This window comes from Dasypus novemcinctus, chromosome 3, assembly GCF_030445035.2.
Source record: "Dasypus novemcinctus isolate mDasNov1 chromosome 3, mDasNov1.1.hap2, whole genome shotgun sequence".
In the NCBI taxonomy this organism is placed as follows: domain Eukaryota; kingdom Metazoa; phylum Chordata; class Mammalia; order Cingulata; family Dasypodidae; genus Dasypus; species Dasypus novemcinctus.
Window position 1 is genome coordinate 35,684,518 of NC_080675.1, and position 20,271 is coordinate 35,704,788.

The 20,271-nt window shown below is 36.5% G+C and overlaps 1 protein-coding gene across 4 annotated transcripts in view; it reads right to left on the minus strand.

Moving 5' to 3' along the window:
- Nucleotides 1–20,271, minus strand: part of PSEN1 (presenilin 1) — a 95,843-nt gene that overhangs the window by 11,167 nt on the left and 64,405 nt on the right. For all 4 annotated transcript variants that reach the window (XM_004466055.4, XM_004466054.4, XM_058293108.1 and 1 more), the window contains exons 6-8: nt 16,779–16,999; nt 13,675–13,773; nt 521–607 (exon numbers count right to left, since the gene is read on the minus strand). In XM_004466055.4, coding sequence (XP_004466112.1) covers nt 521–607; nt 13,675–13,773; nt 16,779–16,999 — 407 coding nt within the window. The remainder of the gene's footprint in view (nt 1–520; nt 608–13,674; nt 13,774–16,778; nt 17,000–20,271) is intronic.

Genomic DNA, 20,271 nt, shown 5'->3' on the forward strand with positions numbered 1-20,271 from the left:
TTTGCAGTTTCTTTTGGTATTTTCCTCCATAATTAATTATAAACAGCATGCTCATACTGACGTTTTGATTTTAGGTATTTACCTCACATCCTATAGGAAGATAAGCCTTAGCACTCATACTCTTACAAATAGGAATTTAACTCTCCCCATCTTCCTAAATATGTCATAATTTGGGGTTACATCAATATTCACTTTTTATACTGTTAGCACTATCCAAATAGCATTCATAACTCAATTACTTTGCTATAGCCAGAATAGACTATACTCACATTTACTGGTATTATGTATTTAATGGCTGAAATTCTTAACCTAGGGTTCCTGGACTATATTGTCAGGTTTGGGCTATCTGAACTCTTTAAATATTTATCTTTATATTTATTGGTATTCCACAGATTTCTGATGTTTCTCAAGGGAGTCCATGGCCAAAAATGGAGGCTAAAATCACTGCTTCATAGTCCATTGTTGGCCTATAAGATGACAATGACTGAAAAACCTGAAATTACCAAGTAAAATCACCTACTCTGTGTGCTATAATTTGACTTTCTGGATACTCTTCTTTGGGCTTCTGGGTCTCCTTCTGCCATATTCACCAACCACATCATTGTTGCTGTTGAGAAAAAGAAATATATCAATATATCTCTATCCCTATCTATATAGATACATACTACATTAGCTAGTTAGCTAGTTTCCATCCATTCATCCATCCATCCATCCATCCATCCATCCATCTCTATCACATTTTAATTAAGAGCCGATGTGAATACTTTAAAATTGTGCTTCTTCCTCTTACCCACTGCAAGTAGGAAAGAAAAAATGGTACAACTAATAGAGGGGAATTTGATAATATCTAACACAATCACATATGCATTTAACCTTTGACCCAGCAATCTACTTTTAGGAGTTTATCCTGAAGATACACAAATAATAACACAAAAATACCTAAAAATGTGTTTTATAAGCTATAGCAGGAATCAAATGTCAGCAGCAACCTGAATTCAGTCTGGGCATAGTAATTCTAAACAAGATACTTAGTACATATCTTGCCAAGTCATGTATTTGACTTTTTATAAATACACTTCTATAATTCTATCCATGTTCCTAATACTCTTAGGGATTTATGAGTTATTTGATTTTCCTTCTTTATGCACATATGGAAAAATATAGCAACAAATATTTTGTTTTAACATTTAATATTACCACAGAAATCAGGAGTCAGCAAACTTCCCATAAACGGTTAGGCAGTAAATATTTTAGCTTTCATGGATCACATTTGGTTTTTTTTTTTTTTTTAAACATTTTAAGCATTTAAAAACAATTCTGAGTTTGCAAACTATACAAAAACAGGGTGTGGACCAGATTTGGCTGCAGGCAGTAGTTTATGGAGTCCTGATGTAAAAGTATCATGAACAGAATATATATTTGTTGAACAAATTAACATTACTAATACCCAAAAACCATTTTCCTATATTTTAACTTAACACCAAATATCTTCAATAGGAAAATATACATATCAATAAACTAACCTGATCTAAAAAATCCCCAAACTGATATGAAATCAAAGAAAGCTTTACATAAAATAAAAAATGATCTATACCTCAAGAACTGTTAGCTTCATTTTCACATAAACTACTAGAATGGATCACCTCTGCTAATGATCAGAGAAGAATGATTTAGTTCAAAAAAGTGTTAATTTTTCCTGCAAGAAAGAAATAGAAAACCAACAAAAATGCTCACACATTTCCTGAGGATAACATCCTTTTGCAAACCAAATACTCTTAGCTGGGAGAGGACCCAAATGTATAAAAGGAATGTATTTTTAACAAACAAATGGTAAGAGAAGGCGAATTCAAAATTTCCATATTCATGTTTATATACACTTCAGGGGGGGAAAAAAAACTCATTAATGTTCCTGTTTTCTTACCTTCTTAAAAAAAAAAAAAAGACAATCTCAATGATTTATAAAATCCTCACCACAGACTTAGTGCTTCATGAGAAGAGATGCATTCTTGAATCCATCTGATATACACAGGAAGATAAGATTTATGTTCGTATTTTCCTCTATATGTTGAATTATTGCTAAAATATTTTAGAATGTCAACTGTTCCGTGATAATTTTACAGACTTGAATTTTTAAAATATTTTGGTGACATACTTTTAAACAACAGAGTAAATGCTTTTTTCTGCATATAAAAGTAACACACATCTACTGTTGTGGCAGACTGAAAGACTGTTCCTAATTCTTCAGCCCTTGCTGCATCCATATTCTTGCCATGGCCTCGTGGTGGGTAGAGTATATTTCCCCACCTCTTAGCTTGGGCTCAGCCATGTGACCTGCCTTGACCAGGGTGTGTGGGCAGAAGCGACAGTGCTGATACTGAGCCTATGCCTTAAAGGGTCTTGTGTCCTTCTTCTACCTCTAGCTGTAAGAAGCCCCAGCTAGCCTGATGGTCCACATGCAGCAGAGCCCCCCCAGCCAAGCCACACCGCTGACTCAACGTAATTTTTAATTGTGCTACTTTTGTATCTACTGTTAGTTACTGCCACAATAATGCTGCCTTACAAACTACTCCAAAACTCAATGCCTTAAAATATTTATTATTCTTATTCAATCAGCATCTATTTCCATTGAGTGAAAACTGTCTTACATTTTCTCAGTGTCTTGAAAATTCAGAGTACAGAAGTATAGAAAATAAATTCAAACATTAAAAAATAAGCCCACAATCCTTCACTTAGACATCCATAATTAGCTTTAAAATTTTATATACCCAGATACATTTATAAAATACAGCTCTTTTCTCCCACTCCGCCCCACAGGATACTGGATACTGCATGCTATAAATCTTGTTTTTTGAATTTAATACAAAGTCTTAGTAAAACAAAAAACCCCAAACATCTAGAGTGATCTTGCTTTTTTATTTTTAATTTTTACAATTTTTTATTACTTTTTAAAAGATACATATATCAAACAAAATGTTATATTAAAAAATATAAGAAGTTCCTATATACCCCACTCCCAACACTCCCATTCCTCCCACATCACCTTCTTTCATTAGTGTGGTATCATTCTTTTTACTGGCTGCATTTAATTATCTATTGTATGAATGTATCATAATCATTTGAAATTGTTTCCTTCTGATGAACACTTAGGTTACTTCCAGTTTTCCCTAATATAAGCATTGCTTCAGTGAACATCCTTTTATACTTGTGTAGTATATTCCCTAAGCCTTATTTCCTAGCACTCAATATTAACGTTTGATGTAAACGTTTTGTATGCAAATATAAAATTTAGAGATATAACTTCATTTCAAGAATAACATGGAAAAAGCTCACAAATGTTCAATTAAGAGGAAGATGCTGATGCTCAAATGTAATCTACTCTTTTCGGCCAAAAATCCAGTAAGCACATGAAAAGAAATTTATGTTGGGAAAAAAAAGTAAAAGAATGATACTTGCATTCCATATAAGAACGGTTCTACAACTTTCCCAGGCTTCTCAAACCACAAACAACAAGCCCCATATTTTCCACTCCCCACCTAAAGTCAAGTTCACTAGAAAAACTGAGGTAAACTAACATGTGCTCTCAACTTTATCTCCATATATCTCACTACATCTTGTTACCTTCTGCTTGTCTGTCTTCCTTTTCCATCCTCTCAGGCCTTTCTGGTTCTAGACCTAACTCCTCTCCCTTCTTTGTCAATGACTTTGCTCCATTAACTATTCCCTCTTGCTGGTCTTTTCAAAGTTTTCCTCTACTGGTTCTTGCCCCTCAGCCCTAAAACATGAATAAATCTTCCCTCTTCTGAAAACATCTTTTCTTAAACCTGTTCTCTCAGTCACCATTTGCTCTGCCTGTGGATCAGGAATCTTTAAGTAATAGGTGATATTTACCTATTACTTTACCACCCATTCTTCTCCTTCTTTACCACCCATTCTCTGGCCACACCATTCACTTCCACTGCCAGCAGCAGTAGCAACACATGAACACACACACACACTTTCCTCCTCCTGGAACATGGCTACTAGCCCTATCATTCTATTGAAATTGCTCTCTTGAATGTCACTAATGATGGATTAGGTACTAAATCCTATCTGGCTTGTATAACCATTATCTCTGACTTCCTTACAGCAATTGACATTCTCTTCTTGAAACTTTGCTTTTCTAATAACTCAAGAGAAAAAGAGACGAAAGAATGAAAAAAGTCTACAAAGACTTACATCAAAACAGATAGGGTAATCGCTTTGTAAGGGAATAATACTGGGATGATGATTATAGTGAAATTTAGCTTCATCTGTAATTTTTCATTTTTAAGGATAATGAATTCATGTATTACTAGTATAATTAAAAATTAATTTAAAAATATTGAAAAGACTATAACAAGCGAGTCACAAAAAAAGTAATACAAATAGCTAAGAAAAACATGGAAAAATGTTCATTAATTACTAATAGCCACTAACAAGCCAAGAAATGCAAAATGAAATAAGACGTTATTTTTGCCTATTAGTTTCACATACAAAAAAACAAGTTATAATGAAGGTGAAAGGAAATTGGCACCTTCACACTACCAAAGGGAATATAAACCGGGAAAGCCTTTATAGGAGGCAATTTGGCAATATCTATCAAAATTTAAACTCATACATCCTTTGACTTAGCAATTCCACATTTAGGAATCTATCTTAAAATATTCACAGATTAATGGATTTTTTTTTTTTTGCAAGTACTGTTTGTGATGGAAAAGAAATGGAAATGACCTAAATGTCCTTCAACAAAGGATATCCTTTATTGAATAGCTGCATAAGAGAAGACTATGCAGTCACTTCAGGTACCGACCAGAAAAAACTGTCATGATATACTGCTCAATGGAAAAATACTGGCTTTTCCAATTTTTAAAATATTTTCTTTATTCTTCCCTCCTTGTTTTCCCACTATCTAAACACAGCAGCTGACAAAGTCCTACCTTTGGCATTCCTGTTTTTTATTTAGATAACTCATACACTCCCACAGCTTAAACTATCACCACTATGACAACAATATTCAGCTCTGCACCTCTAATTCCAACTTCTCCCAAGTACTAGTACTTGATTTCTAAATTCTTGCTGGAAATTTCTACCTGCATGGCCCACAGATACTGCCAACTTAACTAGATAATGGGCTACAGATATACATTAATATAAAACTAAAGAGGGAAGTGGATGTGGCTCAACAGATTAAGTGTCCACCTATCATACAGGAAGTCCAATGGTTTGCTACCCAGGGCCTCCTGGCTCGTGTGATGAGCTGGCCCACGCGCAGTGCTGCTGTGCACAAGGAGTGCTGGTCCATGCAGGGATACCCCCGCGTAAGGGTGCTCCCCACACAAGGAGTGGTTCCTGTGCAAGGATTGCTGCCTGGTGCAAAACTGCAGCGTGCCCAGGAGTGGTGCCACACGCATGGAGAGCTGACGCAGCAAGATGACGCAACAAAGAGAGACACAGATCCCCAGTGCCACATGATGAGAATACAAGTGGACACAGAAGAACACACAGTGAAAGGACAGAGAGAGCAGAAAATGGGGGGCAGGGGGAGAGAAATAAATAAATCTTTTTAAAAAAATGCAAAAAACTAAACAGGTAAATGGATATGGCTCAAATGATTGGGCTCCCATCTGCCATATGGGAGGTCCAGGGTTTGGTTCCTGGGCCCTCCTGGTGAAGGTAAGCTGGCTCATGCAGCAAGCTGGCTAGAGCAGAGAGCTGGCCTGCATGGAGTGATGGCCCGCACGGAGAGCTGGCCTGAGCGGAGTGCTGGCCCACGCAGGAGTACTGGCCCGCGCAGGAATGCTGGCCCAAGCAGAGCGCTGGCACAGCAAGATGTCGCAACAAAAAGAGACACAGAGGAGAGACAATAAGAGATACAGCAGACCAGGGAGCTGAGGTGGTACAAGAGATGGAGCACCTCTCTCCCACTCCAGAAGGTCCCAGAATCGGTTCCCAGTGCCACCTAAAGAGAAGACAAGCAGACACAGAAGAATGTGCAGCAAATGGACACAGAGAGCAGACAATGAGGGGTTGGGGGCAAATAAATAAACCTTTTAAAACAAAGAAACAAAAATAAACAGATCCCTCAAATGAGAAAAAAAGAATCTCTTCAACACCCTTCCTTCAGGATTAAAAACTTCTTTCATCAGTTGCTAAGAACTACTGAGTCTACCTCTGAAATCATTCATCAACTCCTTTCCCTTGATTGCCGCTGCCAACACCATAATTCAGACCCTCATTATTTTCCACCTAGATTATGGCAATATATGCTGCCATAATATATGCTGATGATTATAGTGAAATTTAGCTTCACTAAATTCTCAGGTGGTCCCCACCTCCTCCAAGTCATCTTACACCTTGCTGCGCAGCTCTCATCACATTACTCTTCTTCTCAAGGACATTCCATGGTTCTCCAATGACCACTCATTAGAACACACAATCTAAATCAGTCACCAAAAACTGTCCTTGATCTTGCTCTAATCTGTCTTCCCAAACTCATCCCCTAATATTCTACCTATTTTGTATTCCATGTTCCAAACTGGACACTTGAAATTTGCTAAAGATGCCTCACACTTTATTATGCCTCCAAGTCACTCTTCATGATAGGCCCATTTTGGAATCGACTCTTTGACTTGCACTTGCTGAAATCCTACCCATTCTTAAAAGATTCAATCCAAATATTGCCTTTTCCATGAATACTTCCTTAATTCCCCAACTAGTTTTGTTGTCTCCTTCTTTTGAACCCTCTCTGCATATTTTTTCAAAATTAATAAACTTTATTTCAATTCAAAAAATAAAACAGACAAAAGGCAGCTTACCAAATTATGAAAGCATTACTTTAAAAAACCCTGTCCAGGCACATTCACCTTATTTAATCCTAAAAACAAACTCAATTGTTTCTCCAGTGTTCAAAAAGATGAATAAATGAGCACAAATTGGTTAAATGACACAACCAAGGTCTCTCCTTGTTAATAAAGAAAATGAAAGGAAAATGCTTGATCTTATTCACATCTCATAAAACTACATACCATATTCTTTTTTTTTACCTTTAGCATTGATAGTACCTTCTTTGCCTATGCTACAAAATATTACAATATTACTATTAACTATAGTCTGTAAGTTACACTAGTTGTATTTTTCCCATGTGTCACCGAATTATTAACACTGTAATAAAGGAACATCCTTGTATTTGTATTATTAACCGCAATCCTCATCTACCACCAAAATCACTGTTACAGAGTTACTAGATTATCCTTTAGCTATCTTTGAATTAATAGGAACCCCCCAGAAAACCCTTTTAGCCACAATAACATTTATAAATTAGCAGTGGTAGTTATACTCATTATAACGTGTTACCATCAACTGTATCCATCTTCCCACATTTACAATCAACATTATCAAAGAGTCTACATATCTTCAGCATTGGAAACCCCTTCTCAAACCACATCCTATCTCCTACTAACCTCTACTCTATAGTTTAACTCTGTAAGTATACTCATCGTATTTAGTTCATATGAGACCATACAATATTTGTCCTTTTGTGTCTAGCTTATTTTAATGAACATAATATCTTCAAGGTTCATCCATGTTGTCATACGCATCCCAAGTTCATTTGTTCTTATAGCTGAATAGTATTCTATCATATTTATATACCACATTTTGTTTATCCACTCTTGGGTTTGACAGGCACTTGGGCTGTTTCTATCTTTTAGCAATTGTGAATGCTACTGCTATGAACATCAGTGTGCAAGTATCTGTTCATGTCCTTGCTCTCAGTTCTTCTGAATATATTCCTAGTAATGGGATTGCTGGATCATAGGCTATATTTGGCTTCTTAAGGTACTGCCAAACTCTTCACAGAGACTGCAGCATTTTACATTTCCCACCAAGAGTGAAGGAGTGTTTCTATTTCTCCACATCTTCTCTAGCACTTGTAGTGTTGTTTTTTTGTTTATTTAAATAATGGCCATTCGGTAAGGTGTGAAATGACATCTCGTAGCTGCGCTCTGCATTTCCCTAACAGCCAGTAATGTTGAGCATCTTTTCACGTGCCTTGTGGCCACGTGTATTTTCTCCTTGGAATAATGTTTATTCAAGTCTTTTTCCCATTTTGAAATTGAGTTATTTATCATTTTATCATTGTTTGACCTCTTTATATAACATGGAAAACAAACCCTTATTGGATATGTGGTTTCCGAAAATTTTCTCCCAATTGAGTAGGCCACATTTTTAACCTCCTTAAAGTTATCTGAAGTATAAAAGTGTTTAATTTTGAGGAGATTCCATTTATCTATGTTTTTCTCTCATTTGGGTATAAGGTTTAAGAAACCATCATCTACCAAAAGATCTTGAAGATGCTTCCCTAACATTTTCTTCTAGGAGTGTTATGGTTCTAGCTTTTACATTTAGGTCCTTATCCATTTTGAGTTAATTTTTGTAGAAGGTATGAGATAAGGATTCTCTTTCTTTCATTTAGACATGGATACCCAGTTCTCCCAGTACCATTTATTAAATAGACTGTTCTGACCCAACTGGGTGGGTTTGACAATCTTATCAAAAATGACTTATCATAGAAGTGACAGTTCATTTCTGAACTCTCAGTTCGATTCCACTGGTCAATCTATCTTTACGCCAGTACCATGCTGTTTTCACCACTGTAGTGAAGTAATATCCTTTAAAGTCAGGAAGTCAGAGTCCTCCAACTTCATTCTTCCTTTGTAAGATCTTTTTGGCTATTCAGGGGCCTTTAGATTTCTAAATAAGTTAGATAATTGGCTTTTCCAATTCTGTAAAATATGCCTATTAAAAATTTGATTGGGATTGCATTGAATCTATCAGCTTGAGTAGAAATGACACCTTAAAAAAAAAATTATCCCCGACCCTCCCCGCCCCACCACCATTGTTTTGTGTCCGTTGTCTGCTCCTTTCTCTTTTAGGAGGCACTGGGAACCAAACCTGGGACCTCCCATGTGGGAAAGAGGCACACAATTGCTTGAACTATGTCAGCTCCCTGCTTTGCTGTGTCTTTGTCTTTCCTCTTTTTGTCTCCTTGTTGCATCATCTTGTTGCGTCAGCTTGCCATGCCTGCCTGTCGTGCCAGCTCACTCTCTTGCTTGTCTTCTCTAGGAGGCACTGGTAAGCAAACTGGGGACCTCCCATGTGGTAGATGGGAGCTCAATAGCTTCAGTCACATCTGCCTCCTGAAATGACGTCTTTTTTTAAAAAAAGATTTTTTATTTATTTCTCTCCCCTTTCCCCCTCCCCCCCCCCGAGTTGTCTGCTCTCTGTGTCCATTTGGTGTGTGTTCTAATGTGACTGCTTCTATCCTTATCAGCAGCACTGGGAATCTGTGTTTCTTTTTGTTACATCATCTTGTTGTGTCAGCTCTCTGTGTATGTGGCGCCATTCTTGGGCAGGCTGCACTTTCTTTTGTGCTGGGCGGCTCTCCTTACAGGGCACACTCCTTGTGTGTGGGGCTCCCCTACGTGATGAACACCCCTGTGTGGCACGGCACTCCTTGCGCACATCAGCACTGCACGTGGACCAGCTCCACACGGGTCAAGGAGGCCCGGGGTTTGAACCGCAGACCTCTCATGTGTTAAGACGGATGCCCTATCCACTGGGCCAAGTCTGCTTCCCCTGAAACGACATCTTAATGATATTTAGTTTTCCAATCCATGAACATGGGATGTCCTTCCACTAATTTAGGTCTTCTTTGGTTTACTTTAGCAATGTTTTGCAGTTTTCTGAATATAGATCCTTTATGTCCTTAACTTTATTCCTAAATATTTGATTCTTAAGGTCACAATTGTAAATGGAACTGTTTTCTGATTTCCTTCTAAGTTTGCTCATTAGTAGTATATAGAAATGCTATTGATTTTTGTGTATTAATCTTGTATCCCACCATTTTGCTGAACTTGTCTATCAGGTCTTGTAGTTTTGTTGTGCAGTTTTTAGGATTTTCAAGTTATAGAATTATATCATCAGCGAGTAGCATTATATTTTGTCCTTTCCTATTTGGGTGCTTTTTATTTGTGAGATTTTGTTGTCTTTGTTTTTTACCTAACTGCTTGAACTAGAACTTCTAGCACAATATTGAGTAACTTGGAGACAAAGGCATCCTTGTCTTTTGCCTGATCTCAGCTGGAAAGCTTTCAGTCTTTGACCACTGAGTACGTTAGTTATGGGTTTTTCATATCGGCACTTTATCATATTGAGAAAGTTTCCTTCTATTCCCATCTTTTGGAGTGTTTTTATCTATAAAGGATGTTGTATTTTTTTCAAATGCCTTTTCTGCATCAATTAAGAAGATTATGTGATTTTTCTTCTTTAATTTATTAATGTGGTGTATTACACTGAAGGATTTTCTAGTGTTGAACCACCGTTGCATACCTGGTTTAAAATCCACTTGATTATGTATACTTCTCCCCTCCACCACCAAGATGTCTCTCTTGTCCATTTGCTCTTTGCTTTTGCTTACTGTCTTCTTGTATTTTGCTCATAATCTGTTTTTTCTTTAGGAGGCACTGGGAACCAAACCCAGGATCTCCCATTTGGGAGGTGGGTGTGCAACTGCTTGAGTCACATCCGCTTCCTATACTTCTTTTAATGTGCTTTTGGATTTGGTTAGCAAGTATTTTGTTGAGGATTTTTACACCTATATTCATCAGAGAAATTGGTCTGTAATTTTCTTTTTCCATAATATCTTCATTTGGCTTGATAATAGGGAGGTGTTGGCTTCACAGAATGAGTTTGGTGGTGTTCCCTCCTGTTCACTTTTTTGGTTACTGTTTGCAGGGAGTATGTTTTTCCAACCTTTTGCTTTGTACCCTGGGTCTAAGGTGAGTCTCTTATAGGCAGCATATGGATGGCTCATGTTTTTTTTTATCCATTTTGTCAGCCTATATCTTTTGATTGGGGAATTTAATCCATTCACATTCAATTATATTATTGTAAATACATTATTACTTCCACCATTTTATTCTTTGGTTTTCATATATTATATCTTATTTTCATTTGTCTTTTTTCTCTTTTGATTATCCTTTCTGCTAGTATTGCCTTGTACGTTCTTCTTCAAGCCTCTCTCTCCTGTGTTTTTCTTTCAGGATGTAAAGCTCCCTTTAATAGTCCCTGAAAAGGCGAATTCTTTTTTATGAACTCTCTCAGTTTCTGTTTATTTGTGAATATTTAAACTCATCTTCAATTTTTTTTTTTGAGGTACCAGGGGCCAGGGATTGAACCTGGGACCTCATATATGAGAAGCCAGCACTGAGCCACATTGGCTTCCCTTTTTTTTGCTTGTTGTCTGTTTTTGTTTTTTCAGGAGACACAGGGTTCGGAACCTGGGACCCCCCCCCCCATGAGAGGCAGGAGCTCAACTGCTTGAGCCATATCTGCTCCCTCACCTTCAAATTTGCTGGATAAAGAATTCTAGGCTGGAAATTTTTCTCTTTCAGTATCCTTATTTTATCATACCAGTGTCTTCTTGACTCCATGATTTCTGATGAGAAATCTGCAGTAAGTCTTACTGGGAATTCCTTGTATGTGATGGTTTGTTTCTCCCTTGCTACTCTCAGAATTTTCTCTTTATTTTTGATGTTTGATGTTCTGAGTAGTATGTGTGTTAGAGTAGGTCTATTCAGATTTATTCTAATTGGGGTATTATATGCTTCTTGGACATGTAAATTCATTTCTTTCATGAGTTAGGAAATTTTCAGCCATTATTTCCTCAAATACTCTTTCTGCCCCTTTTCCCTTCCCTTCTCTTTCTGGGACTTTCATGGCACATATATTGTTGCACTTCATGTTATCATTCAACTCCTGAACCCTTGCTCGATTTTTTCTATGTTCTTCTGTCTTTGATTTCAGCTGTTCCATCTTCCGAATCATTTATTCTTTCTTCTATCATTTCAACCCTGCTGTTGTATGCCTCTAATGTGTTTCTGATCTCTCCTATTGTGTCTTTCATTCCTATAAGCTCTGCTATTTTTCTATTCAGATTTTCAAATTCTTCTTTGTGCTCACCCATTGTCTTCTCAATGTGTTAATCTCTTTACCCATATTGTCTTTTAACTCATTGATTTGATTTAGTGTATCTGTATGAACCTCGTTGATAGTTGTCTCAAATCCTGAATCTCATATGGGCCTTTGATATACTCCTTTTCTTGGCCATTTCTTCCATTTTCTTAGTATGGCTTGTAATTTTTTTGCTGATGTCTAGGTATCTTATTATCATGGTGTGTTTACTCTGATGCTCAATTTATCTCTCTTGCATAAGGATTTAGTGACAGACAGCTGTGTATTACTGCTGGTCTTTGATTCTTGGTTCAACCTGTTCCAGGTCTTTAGGATTGCCTGTTAGTTGTTCAAATCCAGGCTGTGGACCCAGTAATAGGTTGCAGAACCTTCTAAGGTTCTTGGAGAGGGAGGCTGCAAAGGCTGGAAAAAGCCTCTCTTACTCATTTACCTTTTTTTTTTTTAGGAGGTGCTGGATCCTCTTCCCAATTTTTTTTTAGGAGGTGTTGATCCCAGGATCTCATACATGGGAAGCAGTGCTCAACCACTGAGCTACAGCTGCTCCCTAACAAGAGTTGTTTGCTTCATTGTTTTCTGAAGGCACCGGGGCTTGAACCTAGGACCTCATGCATGGGAAGCAGGTACTTGACCTCCTGAGCTACATCCGCTCCTCTCATTTATTTTTTCCCTCACATGCACTTCCTTTGTCCACCGGTAGATAGTGCTCTTCAGCAGCCCTCTAAGTTCAAAGACTGGTTGGAGTGCTGCAACACTGACCACAATATGGCAGAGGCTCCTGCCTCAAGGCTATTCAGAGCCTTGCAAAGCAAACTTTCTCAGAGGCTGTTTTTCAACCTTTGCTGTCAGCCCTCTCCCTTTCCCCAGGTAGGAAATAGTTCCACTCCCCTCTGCGTTCTCAGCAACTAGTCCTGGTCAGTAGGAAGGGTATTTGAGAGGGTCAGATCTTATTAGTCCCGTGTCAGCTCCCATGGCAAACAACAGTGTGGTCCCTCCCAACCTCGCCCAGTCTGGGAAGGCTTGTGGACACACAGACCAAATTTGTGGGTCAAAAGCTGAATCAGCCTTAGGCTACATTCCTTTCACTCCAGTTTCCTGGGGAGGTGGATCCCTGAGGGCCTCTGCCCCATGCTGCTGTCCAGAGGCAAAAGAATTCAAAGCTGTCTGCTCCTGCAGCTGCAGCCTCTCACAGTCTTTCTGTTGAGATTCATTTCCTGTGCCCCTCTTCTGGGTGGTGTACAGCCTTCCCTGGTGCCCTAAATGCTCCAACATTTTTTTTTCAGGCTGTATCTGCCTGTCCTCTAGCTATTTTTCTGGGAGATAGTGAGTCCTGTGTCTCTCTAATCCACTATCTTCCAAGACTTGACCAGCAAGATTTTAAATAGGAATACTGTGCCCTCAAACTCTAAATATTTTTTCTCTTTCTACCCATATTAAAAACTCTCTTGAACCAATGTCAGGTAGAAGACAACAGTTTGCCAGAAATGAAGACGTCTGTGGGACCTCAATTAATGCTATGCATTTATAATGAGAGAAAATACCATGATAATGATGATAATTACATGTATTTAAGTGCCTATAAATTCCAAGGTGATTACTAACTCACCATCACTCTGAAAAACTTACAGGAGTAAATTAAAGCTGGAAAGAGAGTTTCATTTCTCTCCTGAGCAGTTTCAACCAGCATACGAAGTGGACCTTTTGGACACAAAACCGCCACTAGATCTAGAAAGAGAAAAGAGAAAGACATCTGATAAAATGTACTGGCTAAACTTGTAAATGGGAATGTTAGGGAGAAATTCAGCAAGGGAAAGGGTTTAATTTTCTTTTACGGAATAAGATGTGAATTAATATGAAATAAATGTCAGGTAAACTGGTGGAGGAATAAAACAACCTAAACAAAATTAACAAAATCACACAGTAATAGATCTGTGAAAATTTCCTGTGGGGTTTGACTTATTTGCTTAGTCTACTCTGTATCATCCACAACATCTTCCCAATTTGAAGGTAAGAGGCAGAGATAATGATAAGACAGAGCTATTCTAGAGTTGCTGTCAATCTACAACAAGCAGAAATGGGAACAAGCCATTTCTAAACAAATAATACCTCTGAGCTATAAATGGAAGCTTAACTCTGAGAGGAATTTAACAGGAAGAATTTTGACTGAATTTCAAAGAGCAGCGTAGAAGAGATTATTTCTTTCTCCTTTTTAAAAAAAGTATATGTACTACTTGGAGATACATGAGAATTCAAATGAAACAAGATAGCTCGTAACTCTGTATGAGAAAGTTTAATTTTTTTGCAATTCTTCTGTCAAACAAAAGCACCTCACAAATATTCAGGTCTCAGATCACTTGTGTGGCTGAAAAGTGGTAAAGAATACCACTTTTACTTATTTACAAAAGTAGCAACTCAGAGAGAAGCAATGCCTAAATTATTTTTATTCCTGATTCTACCAACATTTTTCTATTGACTGAAATTTTTCTTACATTTTCTCAATGTCGTTTAAATTCAGAGTATAAAAATATAGAAAATTTCAAATATTTAAAAATATAAAGCAAGTACAGCTAAATTTGTAAAGGAAGACTTGATAACTTGTGTTGACATTACTGTCATTCACAGGCATTAATTAAAAAACCTCCCTCTAAGTGGTCATGTCCCCTATAATAATGACATGATAATAACAAAAATAAAATACACACACCCAAAGAAACTTCTACTCTCAGAGCTTCCAGTGTCATTTGTTTTGGAAGAGAAGAGGGATGTTTGTCTTGCTGTGAAATACTGAGATTTTCAACTTATTTGAAGCTGCCACATCCTGTCACCATTTTGGTTTTATGACACACTCTCCCTTATAGTATTGCTAAATGATAAACTTCCTTATTTTAAAAATACCCAAAGTGAATTAAAATTGGTTTTGTTTTGGCAATTTCAGAACAACTTCTGTGACTAATCAAAACACCTTAAGACCTTGGAAAAATGGAGCTGAAGATCACTGCTCTAATTATTAGATACAAAAGCCTCTCATATCAAAGGAACTCAAAGCTCTGTAGAAACAGTCATTTGGGTTGATGGTATAAGTAGTGTAGTATAGTGGAAAGAATACTGGACTTTGGATTCCGATCTAGATCAAATGGTATATGCTTGGGAAAATCATTTACCTCCATAAATCTCAAGTTTCTGAGCTTATTGGGATAATAAATACTTTGCTTACTTCACAGGCCTATATTTAAAATAAAAACAGCTAACATTTATTGATTGTTCTAAGTGTTTCACATCCATCATTTAATTTAATCCTCACCATAACTTAGAGGTTGAGTGGCTTGTCGTGGGCATATAGCCAATCAGTGATAGAAGTCTGGAATTGCACCCAGGCAGTCTGTCTCCAGAACTGGCATTCTTCATCACAGCTATGCAATGATAGACAAGCACTTTGCAAAGTACTATATTATACAAGTACTATAAAAGGTCATTATGAAAGTCAGACAGAGAGAGTATATGACTTCTAGTTCTATGACTGATTTCTCAAATATGAGAACAGAACCAGTTCAACTCTATATCTATAGACTTTTTCTTCATCAGTCAAATGGGGATGACAAGGTTTCCTACCACAGGTCACCTGTGGGTCTTATTACAACACACAGACCACATATTGACCTCTGAAGATACACATCTTTTTGGTCTAAATGCAGGGCTGATAACTACAGGGTGTGTACCTGTACAGCTGTTCTAGTTATTCAAGTACATTCTGACTCCTCAGAACCTATGCTACACTTGTTGCTAAAGAATTTGAACCATACATTACCCAAATAAAATGTATTTTTAAAAGAGTAATTCAGCCTAAGTTGCCTTATATAAGTAACCCAGTTTTTTGAGAAAAAAATTTTTTTTTAGATTTTTTTATTTATTTCTCTCCCCTTCCCCTCCCCCTAGTTGTCTGCTCTGTGTCCATTCACTGTATGTTCTTCTATATCCGCTTGCATTCTTGTCATAGGCACCGGGAATCTGTGTCATGTTTTGCTGTGTCATCTTGCTGCATCAGCTCTCTGTGCATACAGTGCCACTCCTGTAGGCTGCACTTCTTTCCCACCGGGCGGCTCTCCTTACAGGGTGCACTCCTTGCATTTGGGGTTCCCCTATGTGGGGGACACCCGTGTGGCATGGCACTCCTTGCGCGCATCAGCACTGTGCATGGACCAGCTCACCACATGGGCCAGGAGGCCCTGGGTTTGAACCCTGGACCTCCCAAGTGGTAGGCGGATGCTCTATCAGTTGAGCCAAATCCACTTCCCAAGTAACCTAATTTTGATTTTAGAAATGTACTGAGCAATTTGTGTGTGTTAAGACTGTGCTAGTGCTTTTCAGCATATATTCAATTCTCTGAATTCTTACAACTCCAAGCAGCATTGTCCCTATTTTACAAATGAGGAAACTGAAGCACTTTTCTAAGGTCATGAAGACTATCATTGATAAAGACGGGATTTGAATCTACGTCTTCTCACAAGAAGTTCATGGCTCTACCCACTAACCCACCACTGAGTTAAACTGAAGATGTTAATAAAACATTTTTAGAGAACTTAACATAAATTTTTTTGAAATCTTTATAGCTATTTACTGAATACATAAGGGATACAACTATTATTTTCCCTAAGTCAAGATAACTAAAAGAGAATGGAAAATACACAGTGAAGCATTTTTGTAATAAACAATGTATCAGTCTTGGGTTTTACCATATACTGAAATCACAGCCAAGATGAGCCATGCAGTCCATTCAGGGAGGTACTTGATAAATACAAGGGCCATGAGGGCACTAATCATAATGAGATATGCCTGCTGGAGTCGAAGTGGGCCTTTCCAGTGAATGGCAATCATTCCCACCACACCAAAATTCCAGATCAGGAGTGCGACAGTAATATAGTCTGTGGCGACGTTATAGGTTTTAAACACTTCCCTAAAAAAATTAAACAGAGTTAAACAAATACATATGTATAATAATATTTACCAAAACATTTGCTTAAACCATAGTTCCCAAATATTAGATATTATATCCCACCTTCATATTTTTACCATATCAAATAGCAACTGTGCTATTATTTAACACTTTTCTTTTAAAGTAATTCACTTTTTTCCCTTAAAGTTAAGCTTATTTGAACAAGAAACTTTGCATCATTCTGGAAAACCAGTATCATATGCCGTAACAGTAAAAACAAGTACAAGATTATTAAAAATTTATGAAGACCACCTTACCACCTAAACCTTTGGGGAATTCTAGTTCAAAATATCTGAACCTGGAAAAGTTAAACATGCACCAATAAATTTCATATCTAGCACCATAAATGGAATTCTTTTCATACAATGAAATTCAGCACAGGCATTTATATCTATATACACACACACATACACTCTCGTGAAATATAACCATGATACGTTGTTACTTGAAAAAAGAAATGACTACATTTATATGAAAGAGTGTGTATGGAAGGAGGGCAAAAGATTAATAGAATAATTTCTGAAAGGATGGTAGTATTTATCTTTAGGTGGTAGGACTCTGGTGATTTTTTTAAACTTTTTTTCTTTATAATCTTATAAAATGTATACACATATATTTTTAACAGTGAGTGTTTATTACTTCTTATAATGAAGAAAAACACTATTTTGGGGGAAAATGTCATAATTCTAAAAAATTATTATAACTACAAAAAAATGCCTTGGGTAAATGAAGCAAAAGAAGGCACTTATTTATGAAAGCACAACCTTTGGATTAAAGGAATTACACAGTAAGATAATCCTGCCCTCTGCTTTTGAAATTCCAAGATAAAGTAATTGCTGAAATTCTGGACAATCTAGCTATTTGTATTAAGCATTGTAGCACTCAAAAAACAAACAGAAAAAACAATTATTAATCTTTGAATAGGTAATACATGAGATATAAAATTCACATAATATACTGTGTAATGTATTTCTCTTCCCCACCCTGTTTCACAGTTCCCCTCTCTAGAGGAAATCACTATCATTTATTTCCTGTGTATCCTTCTAGAGATAAATCTATGCATATAATGTATAGACTTTTTTATTAGACACAAATGAGTTTATGCTTCTATTCTAGGTTTTGTATCATAACTAAACTTAAAATGACCTTCCCTACTCCAACACTTTATTTAAAAACCATTCTTCCCTCCCTTTGGTTTTCTCTAGTTCTTTTATGGCTTCAGTTTTGTGTTTAAATTTTTAATCCATTTGAAATTACTCCTGGTGTAAGTTTAAGAAAAAGTTAAACTTTTCCCCCAGATGACTACCCAATTATCCCAATATCAATTACTAAATAACCCATCTATATGATATTATATGACTCTTACCATAAACTAAATTTCTTTATGTAGTTCATCATTCTTCTAGACTTTGTAACCTTTTCCACTGATCATCTATTTATGTACAGGTGCCACACACACTATTTTAATTATTGTAGTTTTTATCATTTCCTAACAGGTCAAAGTAATATCCCTTCATTTTTCTTCTTTTTCAGAATTCTTCTAGGTTCCCTTATTTATTTTTTTTCAAATAAACATTTAGATCATCTTATCTACAGTAAAAATAAATCCTGTTTGCATTTTATTGGGCTTATGTTGAATTATAAAATAAACTTAGAAAGGAAGAAAGGACTGATATCTTTACAGTATTAAGTCTCTACAAGATTAGGTATAACTTTCCATTTGTTTAAATCTTATGAAGTCATTCAGTAACGTTTAAAAATCTCTTAATATTGATCTTGCATAATTCTTGTTTAATCCTAGATATTTTAATTTTTGCTATCATCACAAGTGGATTTTTTTCTTTCACTATGTTTTCTGATTAGTTGTTTATGTGAAGGTTGTTGATTTGTGCTTATTAATTTTGTATTCAATTGCTTTAACAAATTTACTTAGTGATTCTTACATATTTTGATTAGTTATGCAATCAAATGAAGAATCACTTTATCTCCAAATAGTGACAATTTAACTTCTTCCTTTCCAGATTTGATAGCTGTTACTTCTTTCTCAGGTTTGTGTTCTCTAGTACTTCCGGAGCAAGGTTGATAAGCATCACAGTGGTGATAAAGGAAATCCTCAACATTTTCCTGACTTCAGTAGGGATGCTTCTCAGTTTCCCTGCAAAGATGATCTTGGCCTTTAAGTGAGATTCATACATTTTAATTGTTAGAGAAGTAACCTTTTAATTGTCTAAATAAGCATTTTGCCAAAACAGGTGAATTTTATCAAATGACTTTTAGCATCACAGAGATGATGATCTAGTTAATACGGTGAATTATACTGAAATTTACTAATATTAAACCATTCTTCCATTCTGCAAACAAACTCCAGTTGGTCATAATGTATTATTCTTTTAATGTGCTGCTGAATTCCATTTGTTAATAAATAGGATTAGTCTACAGTTTTCTTTTTCTTGGTAGCTAACAGAGTTTTGGTATCAATATTATGCTGGCTTCGCAACATAAATCTGGAAGTTTTTCTTCTTTTTCTACGTTTTCAAACAGTCTAAATGTTATTAGAGCTATTCATTTCTTAAAGGTTCAGTAGACTTTCCATATGAAATTCTGGGACTGGTGTTATTGGCGGGGGTGGAGTGGGAACCTCTTCAATAACTTTCTGTATTTCTTTGCTCTGTTTAGGTTTCCTATGTCTTCAGTGGTCAGTTCTAGTAACTTTTTCTAGAACATTATAGAATGTCATATAGATTCTTACATTTGTTACTTTTGTCTGTAGCTATTCCTCCCCACCTCCAAAGAATCAACTCTTCAATTTATTTATCAAATTTACTGTTTGTAACTTAAGAGCTAGTGCAGTGGTTTACATACTGTATTCTGTTACAGGAGCTGAGAGAAAGGCCAGGTTGATAAATCTCTGAGCCTCTCTACTCTCTTCAACAGAGTAGCTCAAGTTTTTTTCTATTTTATATGGGAATATTTCACATATATTTCATTTGGGGAAAAAACCCACTGATAAAACAATTAAAAAGTATGAAAATCAATTAATACATTCCCAAATCCTTTCATAACGTTCAGATTCAGAGAATCCTATTAGAAGTAACGATTATTGAGTTATTTCAGTTCTATTTATTTAAAGCAAGGATCAACAAAATAATATCCCTATCAGTAATGTCTTGTCTTATAAGCCAATTATGGCCATATTTAGAAACAGTTATAATTTGAGAGTAATTCAGGGACAA